The sequence below is a fragment of the Oncorhynchus keta genome, chromosome 33 (genome assembly GCF_023373465.1).
Source record: "Oncorhynchus keta strain PuntledgeMale-10-30-2019 chromosome 33, Oket_V2, whole genome shotgun sequence".
NCBI lineage: Eukaryota > Metazoa > Chordata > Actinopteri > Salmoniformes > Salmonidae > Oncorhynchus > Oncorhynchus keta.
Window position 1 is genome coordinate 8,895,162 of NC_068453.1, and position 19,945 is coordinate 8,915,106.

A 19,945-nucleotide genomic window follows, 5' to 3' on the forward strand; every position below is an offset into this window, starting at 1 on the left:
TCAGAAGACAATGTTTCAACAGTTGAGAAAAGAAAAATAACATTTTATTGCATCATAATGGCCTTTGAAATGACTGAAGGTCCTGCTCTCTTCACATTGTATAGGAATGGAACTGGCCTCCAGGTTCAGCTCCCTGGAATGACTCAGTCAGGGAAGGCCAGAGGGGTTTTGCATCCAAAACCCCGCCCCTCCCCCATATACTGTTTCCAACAAACTCTCAGTATCCAGATAACACCCCCCCCCAACCAACAAAACCTAGTGGCCCACCCTTCCATTCCTCAACGATCAACATCCACACACAACCATCATGTGAATCTGTTTTTTTAAAACATGCAACTTAAAACAATTTTAATGTTGAGGACATTGGGTGGCATAAAGGAAGAAACAGTCTAAGAGACATCTGCAGGTTTGACAATAATGGGAATAAAAGGGAAGAATGGTGAAAGAAGGCTTCAGAACAGGAACTGATCACAAAGTCCATAACTGCAAGTTCTACCAGACAGACACACTGATCATTTTAAAAGTTGCAGTTTTTTTTCTTCTTCCATTGATGAAATGCTCAGCCTGCGCCCCTTCTCTTGCTCGCGTGTTCAGATCTCGTTCGCTCCGGTCCTGCGATTTCTCCATTCATTAGCGTTTCGACAGCTCGTTGGAAAGCCAGTCCAGTCCTTCGTATAGCCCAGTGCCCTGGGTAGCACAGGTAGCCTGGACATGCCACTGGAAGGAGAGAGACATAATGAGTTGCTGTACATAAAAGCCAGTAATGTCATACTTATGAATAACTCTGCATTGCCAGTGTATACTACATGGACCACATATTTATCTGGTCAGAAATACATTTTACTGTACAACTCTTTGGAAGGACTGTTAAAGTGTGTGTGCATGAGAGAGAGAGATATATATGCTCACAACTCTGCTGCGCAAGCTCTGCAGGCCCAGTTTGTCTGTGAGGTCGCTCACTGCCATAGCGTTGGGCAGGTCCTGTTTGTTTGCAAACACCAGCAACACTGCCTCCCTCAACTCATCCTCCTGCAGCTGTAGAGAGAGATAAATATATTAGAAAATTGGTAGGGAGAACAAGGGGAGGAAAACATTTATGGAGGCAGCCATTGTCAATGGGAAACATTTACATTTAAGTCATTTAGCAGATGCTCTTATCCAGAGCGACTTACAAATTGGAAACCATTGGCCACAGAAGGCTGTGTGTCAACATGGATGATGAATGATCAGTCACAATGGCAACTATATAAATAACACCATTACTTACCACTGAATTACTGTTTATTTTCCCATGTCAACCATGAGCTCAGTTTTAGGTTCCTTTTCACAGTAACATGGTAAATGCCAACACAAAAGGCATACTGTTCCTTGACCAAAAACAGTATCTTATAAATAGACATGTATGCAACACTTACCATTTTAGACAGCTCCTCTGCCGACTCTGCTACTCTCTCTCTGTCGTTGCTGTCCACTACGAAGATAAGGCCCTATGAAGTCAAGGTTCAAAAGTCAGGCTACTGTTAAGTATTTTGTCTATTCTATATATTCACCTGGCTATTAAGGTAAACAAGTGTTATTTTGACAGGGTCCATTCTGACACATATTGATTTTAGCACTATTTGTATAGTTGAATTAAGATATCAAAGATATGCTATGATGACATCACTGCTGTCACAGGTGTGTCATACCTGCGTGTTCTGGAAGTAGTGCCTCCAGAGGGGGCGGATCTTGTCCTGACCGCCCACATCCCACACGGTGAAACAAATGTTCTTGTACTCAACAGTCTCCACGTTAAAACCTGCTCAGTCACCAAAGAGCGAGAGAGCGCATCAGCAACACAAATTCACATAGACTAGATCCAGAGTCACCAGTCTGACCTCTACCAGCATAAACAGCTCCGATCTAGATCATTATGCTAGAAATAAGTTTCTGTATAAAATGGTAAGCTAATTAAAAACCAATTTGCAATAGGAGTAAACTATTACCTGTAGCTCAAATTGAAAAACGATGGAATGGTGACCCAATTCTGTCTATCTGATCTCAGGTGGGACAAACCATTTTTTTCTTCCCTACTTATTTTGTCTAGGAGTTTAGACACGTATCGACCAATCTGCTCCATCAAATGAGCCCACTCACACAGCAAGCCTCAACAGCTCTGGAGCATGGAGGCAGTGTAGCCATCTACTGTTCTTTTTCCCAGAACTACGGTTATGCAAGGCTTAAAACCATTCAGCTCCAGTTCTATAACTCACTGTCATGTCCAAAAATATATTTTTTTTGCTGAAATTTGAAAGACTGAATTGTTGAGTGCACAGCTCTGTATGGACCTTATTGACCATTTCCATTAACATTAAACAAGGTAGGCCTACATTCCTGAAAGATTTGGCTCAGTGTATGTGTGTCATGCTACATCAGTCACAGGACAAGACATCAAAAGAAATCTTAATCATTTGCCCACAAGCTCCATGAGAAAGCAAGTCACCCATTTAAATCAGATTACTGCGAAGAGATGCTTTTAAAGACAGTCTGCCAGGAGCTGAGAGGGCCCATGTTTTAGATATGGTTGTGTATGCTAGAGATCTATCCATCTTTGGCTCTGGTCATAGCCAGAGTTATTCTTACCAATGGTGGGAATTGTGGTTACAATCTCCCCCAGCTTCAGTTTGTAGAGAATAGTGGTCTTTCCAGCAGCGTCCAAACCAACTACAGAAGAAAAGAGTAATGTCAAACTTCTCAATCATAATAAATCCATATAGATTTTTTTTTGTATTGAAAATAAGTAACCTACCAAAAAAACAACAACAATCAAGACAAACGTATTGTACTGCAACTTCATGAAAGAGATAGGCATCTATTACAAAACAGGTCTGTCTCCGTGTCAAATGAAATCCCTCTGACAGCTATCAAACTGTAATGATTTGGACAACGTATATAAAGATATAGGGTAGAATCTGAGCCTTTAGCTCAAATTAGGCTGTCCAACACATAGGTGTACACGTTATGGCAAGAGGGATGGACATGAATCTAGATGCGTTGTATTGAAAACTAGACCTGTTAAAGTAGTTCACTACATCTACCAACTTGTATAGACCTGAGATATGACGTAGCTAAGCAATTTGTTGGTATTAAGTGAACAAACTACCAGTAATTATTGTGCAATAGCTAGCCATTTTCCGTCTGAGTGTTATCCTAGCTCGTCTGTGTTTTTACTCCGATTGCTCTCAAACGAGTAATGTTCACATTACAAGACATGTGAACAGGTAGTTTACTATAACTAATATGTCACAAAAATCTAAGTACATCCCTGATACGGAAACCCCCTCCCACTAGCTAGCTAACGTTAGCTAGCAGCCAGCTAGTTCCTTGGACAGGTTGATAACAGGATTGCTCACCCATAAGTATCCTCATCTGTTTCTTGCCAAAAAGCCTGGAAAATATCGACGAAATTGTGAGCCCCATGGTGTGAAAGAGCTCCGCGTGACGATAATAAAATAGAAAACCAAAGGTGTTTATTGTAACCAGACAGAGAGTGGGTGCAGCTTCCCTTTCGCAGTCTTCTCAGATGCCACGTCCAGGCCAACGCGGAATATATGACGTCAGGGCTTCCACATAACTTTATTCACAGACTCTCTCCTTCATTTTTGAACCATGTAGCTGTCGTTTATTGAGCTTTTCATTGTTCAATGCATATAATGTACAGTATCAAAATATGAAAATATACAGAAGTCGTTCATTGAGAATGTTGAATACAGAGAATCTTCTCTGTATTTGACAGATAACGGATTATTTCGACCTTCGCAAAATGGCCGCTTTTAAAGACTGCTTATAGTATAAAAAGAAATGTCACATTTTAAAAAATCCCACTGTGAAGAACAGGAAGTAGCTTGGAAAACCGTTGTTTGTTGACACGTCGTATTCCGAATGTGAGTTTACTTTAAAGTTATGACATTGCACATCCTGATTATATTAGTGTCATTTTGATTGTACATTGGTGTATCGAACTGGTTGTTGCAAATTTTATGCTGTCGAGGAGGGCGAGAGAGAGGTCTTTCGCGAAGACCATTCCAGATTGTTGTGTAGTTTAGCATAGCTAATGTTAGCTGTCGAATAATACATTATTATTATTTGCAACTGGTCTGCCCATGTCGGTTGAAATATGTCTTGTAAAGTAAACAGACCAGTAGACAACACGAACACAGAGTGCTTCAGAAAGAATTCATACCACTTGACTTATTACACATTTGTTACAGCCTGAATTCAAAATGTATTAAATAAAAATAATTGTCACCCATGTTTTTTTTAGAAAATTTGAGCACATTTATTGAAAATGAAATATAGAAATCTCTCATTTTCATAAGTCATTACAGCCCTTTGCATGACACTCCAAATTGACATCAGGTACATCCTTACCTTTGAACATCCTTGAGATGTCGCTGCAACTTGATTGGAGACCACCTGTGGCCAATTCAATTGTTTGGATATGATTTAGAAAGAAACACACCTGCCTAATATAAGGCCCCACAGTTAACATTGCATGTCAGAGCAGAAACTATACCCCGAAGTCCAAGGAACTGTCCGTAGATCTCAGAGATAGAATTGTCATGAGACATATATCTGGGGAAGGGTATAGAACCATTTCTAGAGTGTTGCATGTTTCCAAGAGCACAGGGATCTCCATCATTGGGGAAATGGACAAGAATATGGGAACAACCCAGACTGTCTAGAGCTGGCCGTGCAACAAAACTGAGCAACCGGGTAAGAAAGAGCATGATCTAGGTCTAAGGGGTGACCAAGTACCCAATGACCACTCTGACAGAACTACGTAGTTCCTTGACAGTCTCTGCAGCACTTCACCAATTGGGCGTTGGGCAAGATGGAAGCCACTCCTGAGAAAAAGGCACATGACAGAACGCCTGTTGTTTGCAAAAAAATATGTGAAAGACAGATCATACGGCAAAAGATTCAGTCGTCTGCTGAGATACAAAGTTAACTCTTTGGCCTGAATGCAAAATGCTGTGTCTGGAGAGAACCAGTCATAGCTCATCATCCGTTAATTGAGCCAAATACAGGAAAATCCTTGAAGAGAACCTGCTTCAGAATGCAACTGACATTAGACTGGGGGAGAATTACATTCCAACAGGACAATGACGTTAAGCATACAGCCAAAGCAACACTGGAATGGCTTCAGAACAATAATGTGAAAGTCCTCGAGTGGCCCAGACAAAGCCCAGACTTGAATCCCTGTGGAAATACTTGAAGACTGCTGTTCACCACCATTGACAGAGTTTGAGAAAATCTGCAAGGAAGAATGGGAGAAAATCCCCCAAATCCAGATGTGCAAAGCTGATAGACATACCCAAGACAACTTAAAGCTGTAATTGTAAACAAAGGTGTTTCTGATTGATTCTGGGGTGTGAATACTTGTGTAAATGAGATGTATGAGAAATATATTTGCAAACATTTCTAAACATTTTTCACTTTGTCTTCATGGGGGATTTAAATAGATTAAATCTATTTTAAATTTGGGTTGGAACACAACAAAATGTGGAATAAGTCTAGGGGTTTGAATACTTTCTGAAGCCAATGTATCTTTGGCACGAGCGTTAGCATCATAAAACAGTAGCAAGCTATCTAACAATGGTTCCTCTTACTATATTCCATGCAGGGTTTTTGTTTGAGCCAGTAATCATGGATCCCAGATGGAAGTCAAGCAACTGAAAATAAAACCAAAAACCCACTGAGCCATGGAGAAGTTTGGGATGAGCTTTGGGGGTGGCCCCAGCAAGAAGGAGCTTGTGGACACCATAGAGACTCAGAGAAAGCAGATGGTCCAGTATCAAACACGCTTCAAGGATGTGGTTAGGGCCTACAAGAGCCTGCTGAAGGAGAAGGAGGCTCTGGAAGCTAGTCTGAAGGTACTGACTGTCTCCCAGGAGGTCGACCTCAGCCAGCGTGGAGATGACGGCTCTGCCAGTGGCAGCCATTTGACCTCTGAATTACAAGATGATCACTGCTCCATGCACAGCGAGGACAGTCTGGACACAGCAGCCTCAGCCGACACTGCTACCAGCATTACCAGTGGGAGCACCAAGGGCGACCAGGCTGAAGAGGAGCAGGGTAGTAGCCCAGGAGAGATGGGTGTGACCGGTCCTGGAGGCCCCTCAGTGTCCCAGAGGTCTGAGGAGGCTAATGGGTCAGAGAGCGGTATCAGCTCCAGCAGTAGTGGAGGGTCTGAGGTTCAGCAGCACCTTACACCCCCACCCACCTTGTCTATGGAGGTTGACCGGAGGGTTCTTCAGCTGAAGACCCAGCTGACCACCCTGACCAGCTCCCTGGCCACGGTCACGCAGGAAAAGTCCAGGATGGAGGCCAACTTCCAGGCTGACAAGCGGAAGATCAAGCAGGACATGGATGAGCTCCAGGGGAGGCTGGAGGAGTCCAGGAGGCAACATGAAGCCGAGATCCATGCCTTGCATGAGCAGCTGGCGGAGAGCAAGGCTCGGGTTATAACCCAGCAACACGAGAGAGAGCAGGAGCAGGGTGACCACGCCCTCATGCTCAGAGAGCTCCAAAAATTGCTGCAGGAGGAGAGAGGCCAGAGGCAGGATGCCGAGCTTCGGCTGGAGGACGCCAGGGTGGTCCTGCTGGAAGTCACACAAGCCGCAGATCGGGGGCACGATTATGAGGCCCGGCTAAAAGAGGTGACCCAGCAGAGGGAGGAGATGAGGAGGAGCCTGCAGACTGCGGAGGCGGAGAGGAACAAGCCAGACCCCCGGGTGGAGGAGCTGCAGAGGGAGCTGACGGCACTCAAGAACCACTTTCAGCAGCAGATGCAGCATGAGATCAGAAAGGTATGGTCATGATTAGGAAAGACTGTACAGTAAATCCATTTGAATTCAATTACATTTTAACAGTATTTAAACAACACTTTCCATGTATGTTTCCTCATGGAGTAGTGGTCAGAAAGTGACTTTTTGGACCTGAATGCCAAAACATTCAGGAGATAAAGGTACTCAAAGTGACCCATTTTTCATACAGGCAATTCAAGGGTAACTGTGCAAAGTTAGGTAACAGAATTACAGTAAAATCTCCCAGTTTTATTATTTTTATGCGACAACATTTTCCAAACACTGTTAAATATCTGCTCTGAATTAAGATTCAAAGATGTCTGCAGAAAGAATAGGGTGTCGTGCTATGATATGACACCTTTAGTTTAAAAAAGAAAAAAAAAACCTTGGTTATTGAACTACAGTAGGTGAAGTGGATTTACACTGGTCCCTGATCTATACAATCCAGAAATGCATAATTATGGCTATGAATATCATTATTTTCCTGGTGATGTATCCTGAATAGATACACGAATGTGAACATGCATAATATCTTTCTTTTGCACATTTGGGTATTCTACACAAGTGGCTATTATATTGAGCTCTGCCTCCAAACAAGACTGCATTTGGTTGGTCTTTACCTGACCAAATCTGAAATCTCAAATCTTATGTTTGGACATCACAGTAGAGTTCAGTACAGTACAATGAAGTACATAATACTGTTCTGTGTGCTCTTCTGTACTGTCCAAACTTGTGAAACAGAAGTCTATGATTGGTTCAGATTTGGTCTGGCCAGGGCGGACTGACCAAATTTCAACAACTTTTCAACGTCTGAGGACATCTGGTGCTCAGTGGGCGAGGATGCTTTTTACAGTAAATGGAAAGGGGGCAGGTGTCAAGAGTCGGGAGATTGTAGCCAATTCAATTGCAGTAATTCTGATAGATTTTTCAGTAATTCCATTACCGATTTGGTAAAAGAATAATGAGTTTGAATCGCTTAATTAATTAACTGATATCAGTAAAAACCTAATTGGTACCTAATTGGTAGGTCTACCTTGTTAGTTCTGTAAACTTTCATTATCCTCCCCCATGAGGGAGAGAAATTTGAAAAATATCTTAATATCAGAATTACAATGCACAAGGCAATGTTTATTAAATTTACAGAAGATAATGCTTATTACATTTACAGGAGGCAAATTTATCCAAAATGAAATGTTTATATTAGTTGGCAGCGGTCTTTACGTCAACATTATTGTGTTTTAAGACTTTTTCTAGTAGATTTTGTCTGACCTCTTTTCCATTTGTTTGACTAGATATCAAAGCCTTTGGTTATTCCTAATTTGTAGGGTGGAAAATGGTTGACAAAATGTAATTTCACAGAAATATGGGGGAGCCAGTTGGATGCTGGGGATGATTAGGTGGCCATGATGGTATGAGGGCCAGATGGGGAATTTGGCCACAACACCGGGGTTAACACCCTGACTATTACGATCAGTGGTATGGGATCTTTATTGAGTCAGGACACCCTTTTTAACGTCCCATCCGAAAGACGGCACTTCACATGTTGTTGCTCGTGTCCATTTAAAGATGGAAATACCCATCCCATTAGACATCCACGTCTTCATCACAGTAAAATATTCAGTTTGATATCATTTCAAAGCTTCCAAACAGGGTTGTTAAACTTTGATCATTTATTTAAATGATCTAATTAACTTTCAACATCAGTTATCTAAAAACGTGTACTCTGATTTTAGATTTTTAGATTTGTAGCTTAGACCCTACTTTACATCAGCTGAGGTGTTTGTGTTGTGCCTGCCATCGGTTGAGACACAACATGCTCTTGAATACAGGTTGGGTGCCAATCATAAATGTAACTCATAGAATGGACCTATCCCTTCAGACCACTGCAATTTAGCTGGTACACCATTTCAATTGAACTAATTACTACCACAAAGCTGGCCGCCTGTCCACCCACCCTCGAATGTCAATTTAAATGGTTATGTCTATTCTATTATCTATATTTATATGATTTCAATAGATTTCCTATGGAGGATTGAAAGTTTAATTTAAAACCAATATTCCCATTCAAGTCAACATTCTCTGGGTATCATTTGAAAGTTGACATATCAATTTTATTCCCGTTATAGTACATTTTTTCAGCCAAAACTTGACACCCACCCTGTATTAAAGAGCATGTTGTCTCAACCGAAGGTGGGCAAAACGCAAAAACCTTAGATTATGTAAATTAGGGCCTAAGCTACAACATATGCAAATATGAAAAAATATCTGAGTTTATGCATATTTATATAATTAACGTTTCAGGAAAAATATATATATATATATATATATTTTTTTTTAATCCTCCAAGAAATTATGAAATAGTTTTGACAACCCTGTTTTTAAGCTTTTAAATGACATCAAAATCGCGACAGTTTATTTTCCAGTGATGAAAACATGGATGTCTCGGGGTATGCAAAATAGGTCAACTTTGAGCAACTATATCAACTATATCTCTTGACTATTTTGGCTTTCAAAACGTCACTTTCTGAGCACTTTTATAATGGGTTTAATATGTATGAAATGTTTCCTTCAAATCAAAAGGGGTGCTGTCAGAAAGTGATTGAGTTCAAATGGATTCACCCGGCACTGATTTTAAAAATGTATCCTGTATTAAGGTGAATGACTTGAACATATAAAATATTTGATGATCTGAATTTTAACAATGTATTCAACAACCCTTGACCTCTTGTATTAGAAATATCCCGATCAAATATAAATGCCATGGCAGAGAATAACATGGCATTATAAAGACACTTGCTTTTCAGGGAAAGGAAGAAACACAATACATGAACTGTTGTCTTCCATTGTCTATTTATGTCTCATGGCTGTCATGTGCCTGTCCTTTCTCTATCTGCAGGTGTCGCAGGCAGAGGAGCGTCTACAGGAGCAATCCCAGCTGGAGGAGGGCCGTGTGGCCAGCCTGGAGTTGCGGGTGTCTGAGCTGTCTGAGCTGCTTGGGGCCTGCGAGAAGGCCCGGCAGAGGGACCAGCAGAACGCCCACCGGCTGAGAGAGCGCATCTTGCAGTTGGACACGGAGAACAAGACCCTGGCCATTGCCGCCTCCACCCGGGGCTCCCCGCTGGACCTCAGCATGGACGAGGCCAGCCTGGATGTGAATGTGCTGAAGGAGCGCCTGGAGAAGGTGAAGAGGCTTCTTGTGCTAGCCACACATAAGAACCATTCAGAGCAGACCATGGAGATAAAGAAGCTGGCTGAGATGGAGGGGCGGCTGGGTCAGGGGACGGGCAGTGGGGGGGAGTCGTCAGACGGGGAGAAGGCCTCGACGCTTTACTACCAGCAGGAACTGTGGCAGCTGAAGGAGGAGTTTGAGCGCTACAAGGTGCGGGCGCAGGTGGTGCTGAAGAACAAGAACGCTAAAGACTGTAGCCTGGCCAAAGAGCTGGAGGAGGCCCGTGACCAGCTGGCTGAGCTCAAGGAGAAGTACATCAACCTGCGTATCCATGATGACGAGGCGGAGGCCAAGCACTGCCGGGAGCTGGAGGAGTGTCAGCAGGGGATAGGGATGCTGCAGCAGGGTCATAAACAGGAGCTTGACCAGGCTGAGGCCCAATACAGAGAGAGCCTCCTCAGGCTGGAGGGAGAATTGCACCGGCAGAGGGACCGCACTATGGCCCTGCTGCAAGAGAAGGACCAGGAGCTGGAGAAGCTAAAGTCTATCGGCTACAGTCTTGCTGGTTACAGAGGCCACCACAGTGACGAAGGAGACACAGGGGCGGACTTCAGAGCGACTGCGGACGTCGGCAGGAGTAAAAACGCCAACAACATGGACGACACGGCGCAGGAGGAGAGTGACATCATCACCCAGGCGTTGCGGCTGGCGGGGCCCAACGAGCCCACGCTCCTCCTGTACGCCGAGCAGCTGGCGAGAAAGGAGGTGGAGATCGGCTCACTGCGGCGGCAGAAGCATCGGCTGGAGGAGGACGTGCACCAGCTGCAGGGGAGGCTGATCGCCAATGGAGAGCGTTACGACGAGGAGGTGGCTGAGCTCCGCGGCCAGCTAGACAAACGGCACAGGGACCAGGGCAGGGAGGGGGCCAACCTGGAGTACCTCAAGAACGTAATCTACAAGTTCCTCACCCTTCAGGACACTAGGGGGCGTCAGCAGACCCTCACAGCCATACTGACCATCCTGCACTTCAGCCCTCAGGAGAAGCAGGCGGTGGTCAAACAGCACCAGAACCAGGCGTGGTGGACGGCAGGGATGAGGCGATGAGTTCAGCTCCTCACTCTGCAAATAATGAGAACTCAGTTGAAACATTCCTCGGACAGTCAACAAGTGTGTGTTTAGTTTTCCTGAATGAAGTCTATTTATTTTGGTGTGTTTTCCCAGGATTCTGGTGTGGTGTCAAATGAAATGGCAACCAACATTTGAGCTTTGACGCTGTTGATTACATTTTATTTTCCTCAAGACTTTATTCAAAAGGATTGCTTTACGTGTGAAAGCACACAACATTGGATTTCGCAATCTAATGAGTGGCTCTAGAAGTGTGGGTTTGTATTTGTCACTATGTGAAGCAGCATGTTTGGTTGTTTTGATTCTTTGATAAGATCGAATCATAGCATGAGGCTCACATCTGTGTTTCCAGAGTTTCTGTCAAAAGGGAACCAAATATTCACTGTTCTTACAGAGGGGTAAGGACAGAATCTAACTTATTGACAACCTCAGTCTTTATCACCTGTGTGAGAGTTGTTTTTCTCACTGATTATCTCCTGGGTTTTCCATCTCGGTCAAGGGACGTGCGCCACAGGAAGTAGGATCCTATCTAACACAGGTTCCCCCAAAAATTGTCTGAGTTTCCTCATCTGCCTTTGTTTACTAGTGATCTCCTGCTTCTATTTAATATTTAAACTATACCTCTGCATATATTGAAAATACATTTTCGATTGATCTTGGTGAGATAGATTGCGTTTACACCGGCAACCCAATTTTGATATCTTTCTTACAAGTAGTTTTTTTGACCAGTCAGATCAGATATTTTTTACTAATAATTGGGATGTCTGTGTAAGCACAGCCATAATGACGTTAAAGGCAAGATTCCTTGTTCAAGCAGGCAGAAATACAGATGGGTATGATAAGTTTTGCATCATATTGAAATAAAACCAATTATTGGGGGAAAAAATGGTAAAACTCTACATACCGACTGTATTTCTTTGTCTGCTTGTAGGTCGAATTGCTCCGATAAACATGAAATGACCCTGGGAATCGATAGAACGTTGCTCAGAGATGCACAAATATGATAACATCTCAATGGGTAACTTTAAATCTTTCCTTTTTAATATTGAGCTACTATCAGTTTTAAAGGGATTATTCAGGATTTGGGCAATGAAGCCCTTTTATCTACTTCCCTGAAGTCATGGAATCCATTTTTATGTTTCTGTCTGCAGTTTGAAGGAAGTTGCTAACTAGCGTTAGCGCAATGACAGACTTCCAGTCATCGCGCTAACACTAGGTAGCATTGGCTCGCTGAGCTAACTTCCTAAATGAAGTAATAAAAATGGTATCCGTTCATCTGACTCTGGGGAAGTAGACAAAGGGCTTCATTGCCAAAATCTCGAAGTATCCCTTTAATGCTAGATGTGTTGTACATAATTGTATGATTAAAAAAACAGAATACTTTGGATGGTAATTACAGTATTTTCTAGTATACAGTTGTGGATAATACAATGTTTATTGATGAAATGCATATTTTTGATTCCCTCAACATGAAAATTAAACTTTTTCTCAGCGATTCTCTAAACGTGTGGGTGCATGGATGTATCACAGCCTCGGAGTTATCTTTTAGCACAGTTTCCAACTTTTATTTGTAACACTAACAGTATATTTGCATCAGAAACCATTAACTTTATTTATATACAAAAAAACTATAGGTTATTACAAATAAGTAAACACCAGGATCCAAATAGTAGATCAGTATTATCAATACTCATCTGCAAACTGCAGTTTACTGCTTCCCTAGTGACCAAATGCCTTTACAGTACTTCACAAAACAAACTGAAGAACATATTTAAGTACCACATATACTGTACCTATTTGAGAAACAATAGGGCTGTGTTTACAAGGGCAGCTCAATTCTGATCTTTTTCCACTAATTGGTCTTTTGACCAATCATATCAGACCTTTTCACATGAGATCTTTTGATCTGCTCAATCAACAGACCAATTAGTTCAATGAACATAATTGGACTGCCTATGTAAAACGCAGGCCTTGTAGACAGACAAAAGGGAGTGAGGTAGAAGCCCTGATCAGCTGCATTCGTTTTACATTCACTGTTAACCTGCAATGTAATGAGTGGTTGTAGTTTAGGAAAGATGTTAGCTGATGGAGGAATATCTAAGCAGAATTTGCTTGGAGCTGGTGTGGCTTTGGCTAGGACTGGCACTGTCAACCTCGTTAAAAAAAACAACCTGCACATACCCACAAGATAATGTACTACATGCGTCTTTTGCACTCATTGACCACTATAACGTTAAATAAATAAGCTCAGTTTCAGCCATATGTCTACTGAGCACCAAGTACACTACATGGCCAAAAGTATGCGGACACCTGCTCGTCGAACATCTCATTCCAAAATCACGGGCATTAATATGGAGTTGGTGCCTCCTTTGCTGCTATAACAGCCTCCACTCTTCTGTAAAGGCTTTCCACTAGATGTTGGAAAAGGGACTTGCTTCCACTCGGCCACAAGAGCATTAGTGAGGTCGGGCACTGATGTTGGGCGATTAGGCCTGGCTCGCAGTCGGCGTTCAAATTCATCCCAAAGGTGTTCGATGGGGGAGGTCAGAGCTCTGTGCAGGCCAGTGAAGTTATTCCACACTGATTCCGACAAACCATTTCTGTATGGACCTCACTTGTGCACGGGGATATTGTCATATCGAAACAGGAAAGGGCCTTCCCCAAACTGTTGCCACAAAGTTGGAAGCACAGAATCGTCTAGAATGTCATTGCATGCCGTAACGTTAAGATTTCCTTTCACTGGAACTAAGGGGCCAATGACGGTGAGCTTTACACCTCTCCAGCCGACGCTTGGCATTGCACATGGTGATCTTATGCTTGTGTGTGGCTGTTCGGCCATGGCGACCCATTTCATGAAGTTCCCGATGAACAGTTCTTGTGCTGGCGTTGCTTCCAGAGGCAGTTTGGAACTCAGTAGTGAGGGTTGCAAGTGAGGGTTGCAAAATTGCGGCTGAGCCGTTATTGCTCCTAGACGTTTCCACTTCACAATAACAGCACAGTTGACCGGGACAGCTTGGCATGGCAGAAATTTGACAAACTAACTTGTTGGAAAGGTGGCATCCTATGATCGGGCCACGTTGAAAGTCACTGAGCTCTTCAGTACAGGCCATTTTACTGCCAATGTTTGTCGATGGAGATTGCATGGCTGTGTGCTCGGTTTTATATACCTATCAGCAATGAGTGTGGCTGAAACAGCCAAATCCACTCATTTGAAAGGGTGTCCACATACTTTTATACATACACACAAATCTAAACTGAAATCTGCAATATAAGCTTTCGTAACCTGGATATTTAGAGGTGTTTCAATGTAGTGTGATTTGTTTGTGCTTGATCAATATAAAATACTGAGATTGATGAAAGACTCAAAATGTAGTCACTTAAATGTAATTCACCCCTTTTATGGGTTTAATGACAAATAAATTAAAATGTAAAAGGTGCATATGCTAGTTATATTTTACGCTAACAACTATGCATGTTACATCTAAATATCTGGATTAGAGCAAAAGGCTATACTCACATGTCCCTCTTCCCAGGTATATGCTTCAATCCCTCTAGCAACAATCACGATACTTAGTGAAGGCATAAATCTCACGAAGCCTACATTTCAACTACTCTCTATTCCCCTTGACCTAATGTTACAGCTACGTTTCTTATATTACCTACACTTCTAGTTATAAATCTTCCATTATTTTTCTCAGAGGGGGTAGTGGTTTGGGTGATAGCAATACTTTTAGTTTCAGATTGTTATTAAAAAGACATCAAACAAAACACTATTCCGTGTCAGTGTGTGTATATATATATATATATATATTCAGAAGTGCGTCAGTGTTAGCGTCAGTATCTGTGTAGTACAGTCTGCAGGTCCTCTGGTAGAGAGCTGATGACAGTCTGGAGGTATCCCTCTAGTTTCTCCAGCACCCCTTCTTTCACCGGGAGCTGCTGCTTTCCAGCCTTCATCTGGAGTGGGGGACACAGACAAAGACTAGAGTAGGCAATGGTTTGCGGTACAGAATTCATTTCCCAACACTAAATACAGAATGTTACAAATGGCACCCGTTGAGGTGAGTGTAATGGACATAATGATGGGTTTTACTGACCAGTTTCTCTCTCAGTTTCAGAACCAGGTCCACGATCTCCACCTCTGACTTGTCTTTGGTCCAACCCAGCAGGTCCTGGGCAAGCAGACCATTAACAAAACATTAAACTAATCAAATATTATGGGTAGGGAAAGAACTCCTAACTGAAGTGAAGACAGTGGAGTCGTGTGGTTGAGTTTATTGGTCACATGATGCTCTGTAAGTAGAGTTAAAACTAATGTCTTGAGGTGTGAGTGAAGAAGGCTGTGGGGTCAACTCACAGCATCACAGACGACCTCTAGGTGGAGACATTCTAGTTTCTGGGTCATCTCCCTGTGTCGCAGGCGATACCAGCCATCGAAGTTGGGGGACCTGAAGAATTTCCTACAAGGCCATACATTGAAGTGCAATGCATTTATGGATGATTTGTTTAGAAAAAACACACGCCACAACAAGATACAATAGTTAGAAATGACAGATGAGGTGGCAGGTGAACATACCTGTACAGGCCCACCCAATCCCCTTTAAGCACAGAGGTGAGCTGAGGTCCAGCGTGCTCCAGAGTCCCCATGAACTCCTCCTGACTGAAGGGACGGATCTGAGGAGGGGTCTGAAACACACACACACATACGTTATTACCATATTCAAACAGTATCACCATACTATAGAAAACAGATTTGTTATCAATATATTTTCACCTTCCAAGGAGTCACAGACCTCTGCAGAGGCATCAGGCTGGCCAGGTAACGTTCCTGGGGGAGACAGCCAGAGAGACAGGTGGGACACACAGCAGGACAGACAGACAGTCTATATAGGGGTGGGATGTTAGTGTGATAGGGAAGGCAGTCCCCTCACCAGTGGGATGATGAAGCTCTGGGTGAGTTCTAACAGATGTCTCCTCAAGATGGCGCTCTGCACCTCAGACGGCCTCTTCCTCTGGATCCCTTTTAGGAGTCTTTTGATGAGGGACTTGTCTTTTTGAAGGAACATTTTATGTGCTGTGTAGATACCTACAGGTAGGGAGAACATATTTTTACACACTAATAACTCACTCTCTCAAACCATGTTGACTCCATACCTCCAGATGTTTTACCTGGTTTAGTGTCCAGTGTTTTCAGCTTGGCTAGTTTCTTCACCTTCACCTGCTTGGGCAGATCACCTGACATCTTGAGTTCTCCAAGGCGTATAATGTGGGGCCAGGACTGGAAGGTCTTTATGAAGAAGGGATTAGTGACCCCCAGAATCACATTGGGACTGGAGAGAGAAAGGGAGCGGGGTGAGTTGAGTTGCCCCCCGGGTATGGTAGAGTATAAACAGTGTTTAGAGTAAGCCCTACTCACGGTGCCTGTGTCCTAGTGGTATACTCTTTAAACTCAGTGTCGTGTATGGTGAAGTAGGGCCTGTAATCACAGCAATACCGCAGTGGCGCAATCGAGCTGTAGAGATGGGATAAATAATAATTTCATTTGACAAACTCCCCGAATTACATTGAGTCACGTTACACACACGAGACGCTAAATGTCATACATCATATGGCATATTTCATGCATTTTCTGTTTACCTCACTAGGGCCAGCACGGTTTCCGAGGAGACAGTGGGAGAGGGTGCCATGACGACCACAGGCTCCCCGAGCAGCATGAGTTCCCAGAGCATCTGCAGATGGATCAGGAAGGACTGGAAACACCTGGACAGGTCAGAGGGCAAAGGTCAGTTCATATACAATGGATGCTGCTTTCACTAATACAATGCATCCTCAAATTAAACTGAAAATACAGCTTAAAGTTCAAGCCATGTAATTTACATAAACACAAACAGATACATAACTATTTACAGTTTATGAAGTTTACAATTTCACTTACTTGAACAGGTCAAGCTCATGTATGGTCGGTAGCATCATAGGGGCTGGTAGAAGATTCTGATATAACAGAAACATACTTTTTTTTTTTAGATGAACAGTCCTCTAGCGATACCAATCAACTAACATCAACTTTACTAACATCATGGAGAAGTCATATTTTTATGGGCATGTGGCCCATCACATAGAAAGCTACACCAACCTCCTTTTGTGCCTGTTTCTCCGGGCTTCCCCCTGGTTTGTCGTTTTTGGATGGGATCCTGACCTGCATGACCACGCCCATCACAGGCAGGTTGAGTGTCAGCCCTGGCACCGGAGATTGCCATTGGTCAATCTCGTTGCACACTGCATGGTGGGAGAGTGAGAAAGAAAAAAGGTTAGGAATGTAGAGTCCAGGCTGTACATTAGAGCCCTTAAGTAACTATAATGGGAGATTAATTAGAAATAAGATAGACTGGGAAGGAAAAAAAAAAAGACAAGAAGTTATATCTTCTCACCTGCTTCAAGGCAAGGCTCCAACTTCTCAAAATACTCTGGAGCTATGATCTGCAGCAGGGACTGAAAGAGGTGGACATACGGTAGTCTGGACACCAGTACAAGAGACTAGAGAGAGATAGAGAGTGAAAGAGAAAAGGCAGGAAAGAGAATGAAAGAGAAAACCAAATGTGAATACATTGTGGTTCTGATGACGAATCAGATCTGTAACCTAAGCTTCTCACCTTCTGAAAGTAGCCTCTTTTGACAGAGGCGTCCTTGACTTGTCTGAAGTAGACATAGCCATAGAAATGGGCCAGCTCTCGCTGAGGGAGAAAGTGAAAGATGAGAATAGTCAAGCTATTGCAATGACAGACAATTAGTGGTGGCTGACATTATATTCCACTCCAGTCACTGATTTAAGATTAGCTGTCCCTACCAAAGAACCAACCATAACCCTAAAAGGTAAGCAACCAAACTGTCCCTGGCCTGGACCACTTATTCAGTCAGGCCGATGACAGACGCCCAATCCCAAATCACCCCCTAAGACTAAACCCTACACACTTGTGGCAATGTGAGTGGATTTGGTTGATATAAGCAATATGGTGAAACTTTCACCTAGCCTATCAGAGTGTATTACCCTATTGCTTACACCTGTCAAATCTAATCAGATCTCCAAAAGTGTGATTTGGGATTGGGCCAGACCGAGGGCTCACCTGTAGTGTGACAGGTGCGTCTCTGCTGTAGGCGTCCTCCTCTCCGAACCAGGAGCCCCTGCGGCCCACAGACTGACGCAGTCTGAAGCTGAACTGGGTGTCTCCAAGGCATCCTGGGAAACACATCTCACAGGTCATGTGACTGATATAGATTTTTGGCCCAATCCCAAATCGACCCAACACGTGGAGATCTGAGTGGATTTGACAGTGTAAGCAATTTGGCAGGGATCATCAACTTGATTCAGCCGCGGGCTGATCTTTTCTTGAGCAGATGCTCAGAGGGACGGAACATAATTACAAATCATTTGTAGACTGAAAATTGACCGCACGTAGCCCAAACAGATATAATATTTGACTAAAACCTAATCATTTCAAACCTTGCTTACATGTGATCGTATTCAAATGTATCTCTCTACTATGTGTGGGAATACTTTGGAACAGATTTCCAAAGTTAAAGTCACTTGGAGCTGATTTGCTAGTGTTTTTAACAGTCTTGTGTCCAGCAATTAAAATAAAAACATATTTAAACAATTTTTGTTTTTGCTCAGAAAACTTTGGGGGCCAAATAAAATGCCCTGTGGGCAAATTTTGGCTCGCAGGCCGCTAGTTGGAGAACCCTGAAATATGGTAATAGTTCCAACTTCTGATAGGATCGGTGGAAGTTTCACCATATTGCTAAAAGCCATCAAATCATGTCAGATCTCCACAAGTGCTTAGGGTCCTGGATCGATTTGGGGTTGGGCCTATGACCGTAATGTATTTTGTGATGATAGTTTGTGTCATCTAATACACTAACCTGAGTAAGAGTCAGGGAAGGACAGGTAGCAAATGCTAGTTTTCTGGAGTTTAAAAGGAGAGGAAGCACAATCAAAGACATACACAATTATTGACAGGCAACTGGCTTGTTATGTATGGGTGGGGGGAAATCACAAAAAGAGCATACACTAATTTCCTACCTCCTTCTCAGTTAGTTTCACATCGTGTGGGTACACAAGCTGGAATAGAGGAGAAAGTGCCAAAATGTCATGTCACTATTCCACACAAGCGCCGGCAGGCCAAATTGTGAAACACATGAGAGGTTGATGTGGGCCAGGTTACTTGGATCATGTTGATTTCTTTCTGCAAGCAAACAAGACTTTGTACACAGGAACATTAGCACGCTAGTTAGCTAGATCGGATGTCAACAACACCTGCTACGGATGCTACAGTACAGTACATTGCAACCCCACAATACCTCTATGGCTTGGCCGAGCTCGAGGTCGAAGGTAACGACGCAGACACACTCCAGCCACGACGAGAAACGGGCCCATGGCAAACTCGATTCTGTATTCTCTGCCGCATTCGCCGACTCAACAAGACGCGATTCGGAGCTGTCTAAAGGGTCCATTACGACTCAGTGGTCCATTTCCTCATTGCCCTTAATTATTGTGCTGCCCTGTTGGCTATTTGCTTCGCTCTCCAGTGAGAAGGGCTTGAAGTGACAGCTGAATCCCCCCGTCCTGTTTTAACAGATAGTTGTTCTGATAAAAGCTAAAAAATATATTTAAAAAAACAAGCGAAATACAAAGACTGCTTTGAAATCTACATCACTTTTCATATGATTCAAATGTTTTCCCCACGACGTATTTATTAACGCGAAGAAATAGATTGTTGAAAGGGAACGGAAATGTACCAGCTCATTC

General features: G+C 43.1%; 3 protein-coding genes across 4 annotated transcripts; 1 reads left to right on the forward strand and 2 right to left on the reverse strand.

The window, feature by feature from the left end:
- Positions 1-22: 22 nt before the first annotated feature.
- On the reverse strand, positions 23-3,590 carry LOC118366176 (ADP-ribosylation factor 4). The gene is made up of 6 exons (XM_035748648.2): positions 3,393-3,590; positions 2,623-2,703; positions 1,689-1,798; positions 1,416-1,487; positions 910-1,035; positions 23-717 (listed from the first exon to the last, which is right to left on the reverse strand). The coding sequence occupies exons 1-6, from the start codon at positions 3,457-3,459 to the stop codon at positions 631-633; spliced, it is 543 nt and encodes a 180-aa protein (XP_035604541.1). The 5' UTR covers positions 3,460-3,590; the 3' UTR covers positions 23-630.
- A 145-nt stretch (positions 3,591-3,735) lies between these two features.
- LOC118366175 (GRIP and coiled-coil domain-containing protein 1-like) lies at positions 3,736-12,646 on the forward strand. Of its 2 annotated transcripts, none has more exons than XM_035748646.2 (3): positions 3,736-3,923; positions 5,666-6,851; positions 9,745-12,646. In XM_035748646.2, exons 2-3 carry the CDS (start codon positions 5,745-5,747, stop codon positions 11,119-11,121), a joined length of 2,484 nt encoding a protein of 827 aa, XP_035604539.1. In that variant the 5' UTR covers positions 3,736-3,923; positions 5,666-5,744; the 3' UTR covers positions 11,122-12,646. The 2 variants fall into 2 exon arrangements, with proteins under 2 accessions (XP_035604539.1, XP_035604540.1); XM_035748647.2 differs by lacking the exon at positions 3,736-3,923 and adding an exon at positions 4,515-4,755.
- A 1,878-nt stretch (positions 12,647-14,524) lies between these two features.
- On the reverse strand, positions 14,525-19,907 carry dennd6b (DENN/MADD domain containing 6B). Its single transcript, XM_035748650.2, has 17 exons — positions 19,498-19,907; positions 19,220-19,258; positions 19,060-19,102; positions 18,264-18,376; positions 17,793-17,873; positions 17,571-17,676; positions 17,276-17,418; positions 17,078-17,133; positions 16,780-16,902; positions 16,559-16,654; positions 16,312-16,472; positions 16,074-16,228; positions 15,917-15,970; positions 15,719-15,828; positions 15,500-15,602; positions 15,240-15,314; positions 14,525-15,099 (listed from the first exon to the last, which is right to left on the reverse strand). Exons 1-17 carry the CDS (start codon positions 19,648-19,650, stop codon positions 14,977-14,979), a joined length of 1,734 nt encoding a protein of 577 aa, XP_035604543.1. The 5' UTR covers positions 19,651-19,907; the 3' UTR covers positions 14,525-14,976.
- Between the last annotated feature and the right edge of the window lie 38 nt (positions 19,908-19,945).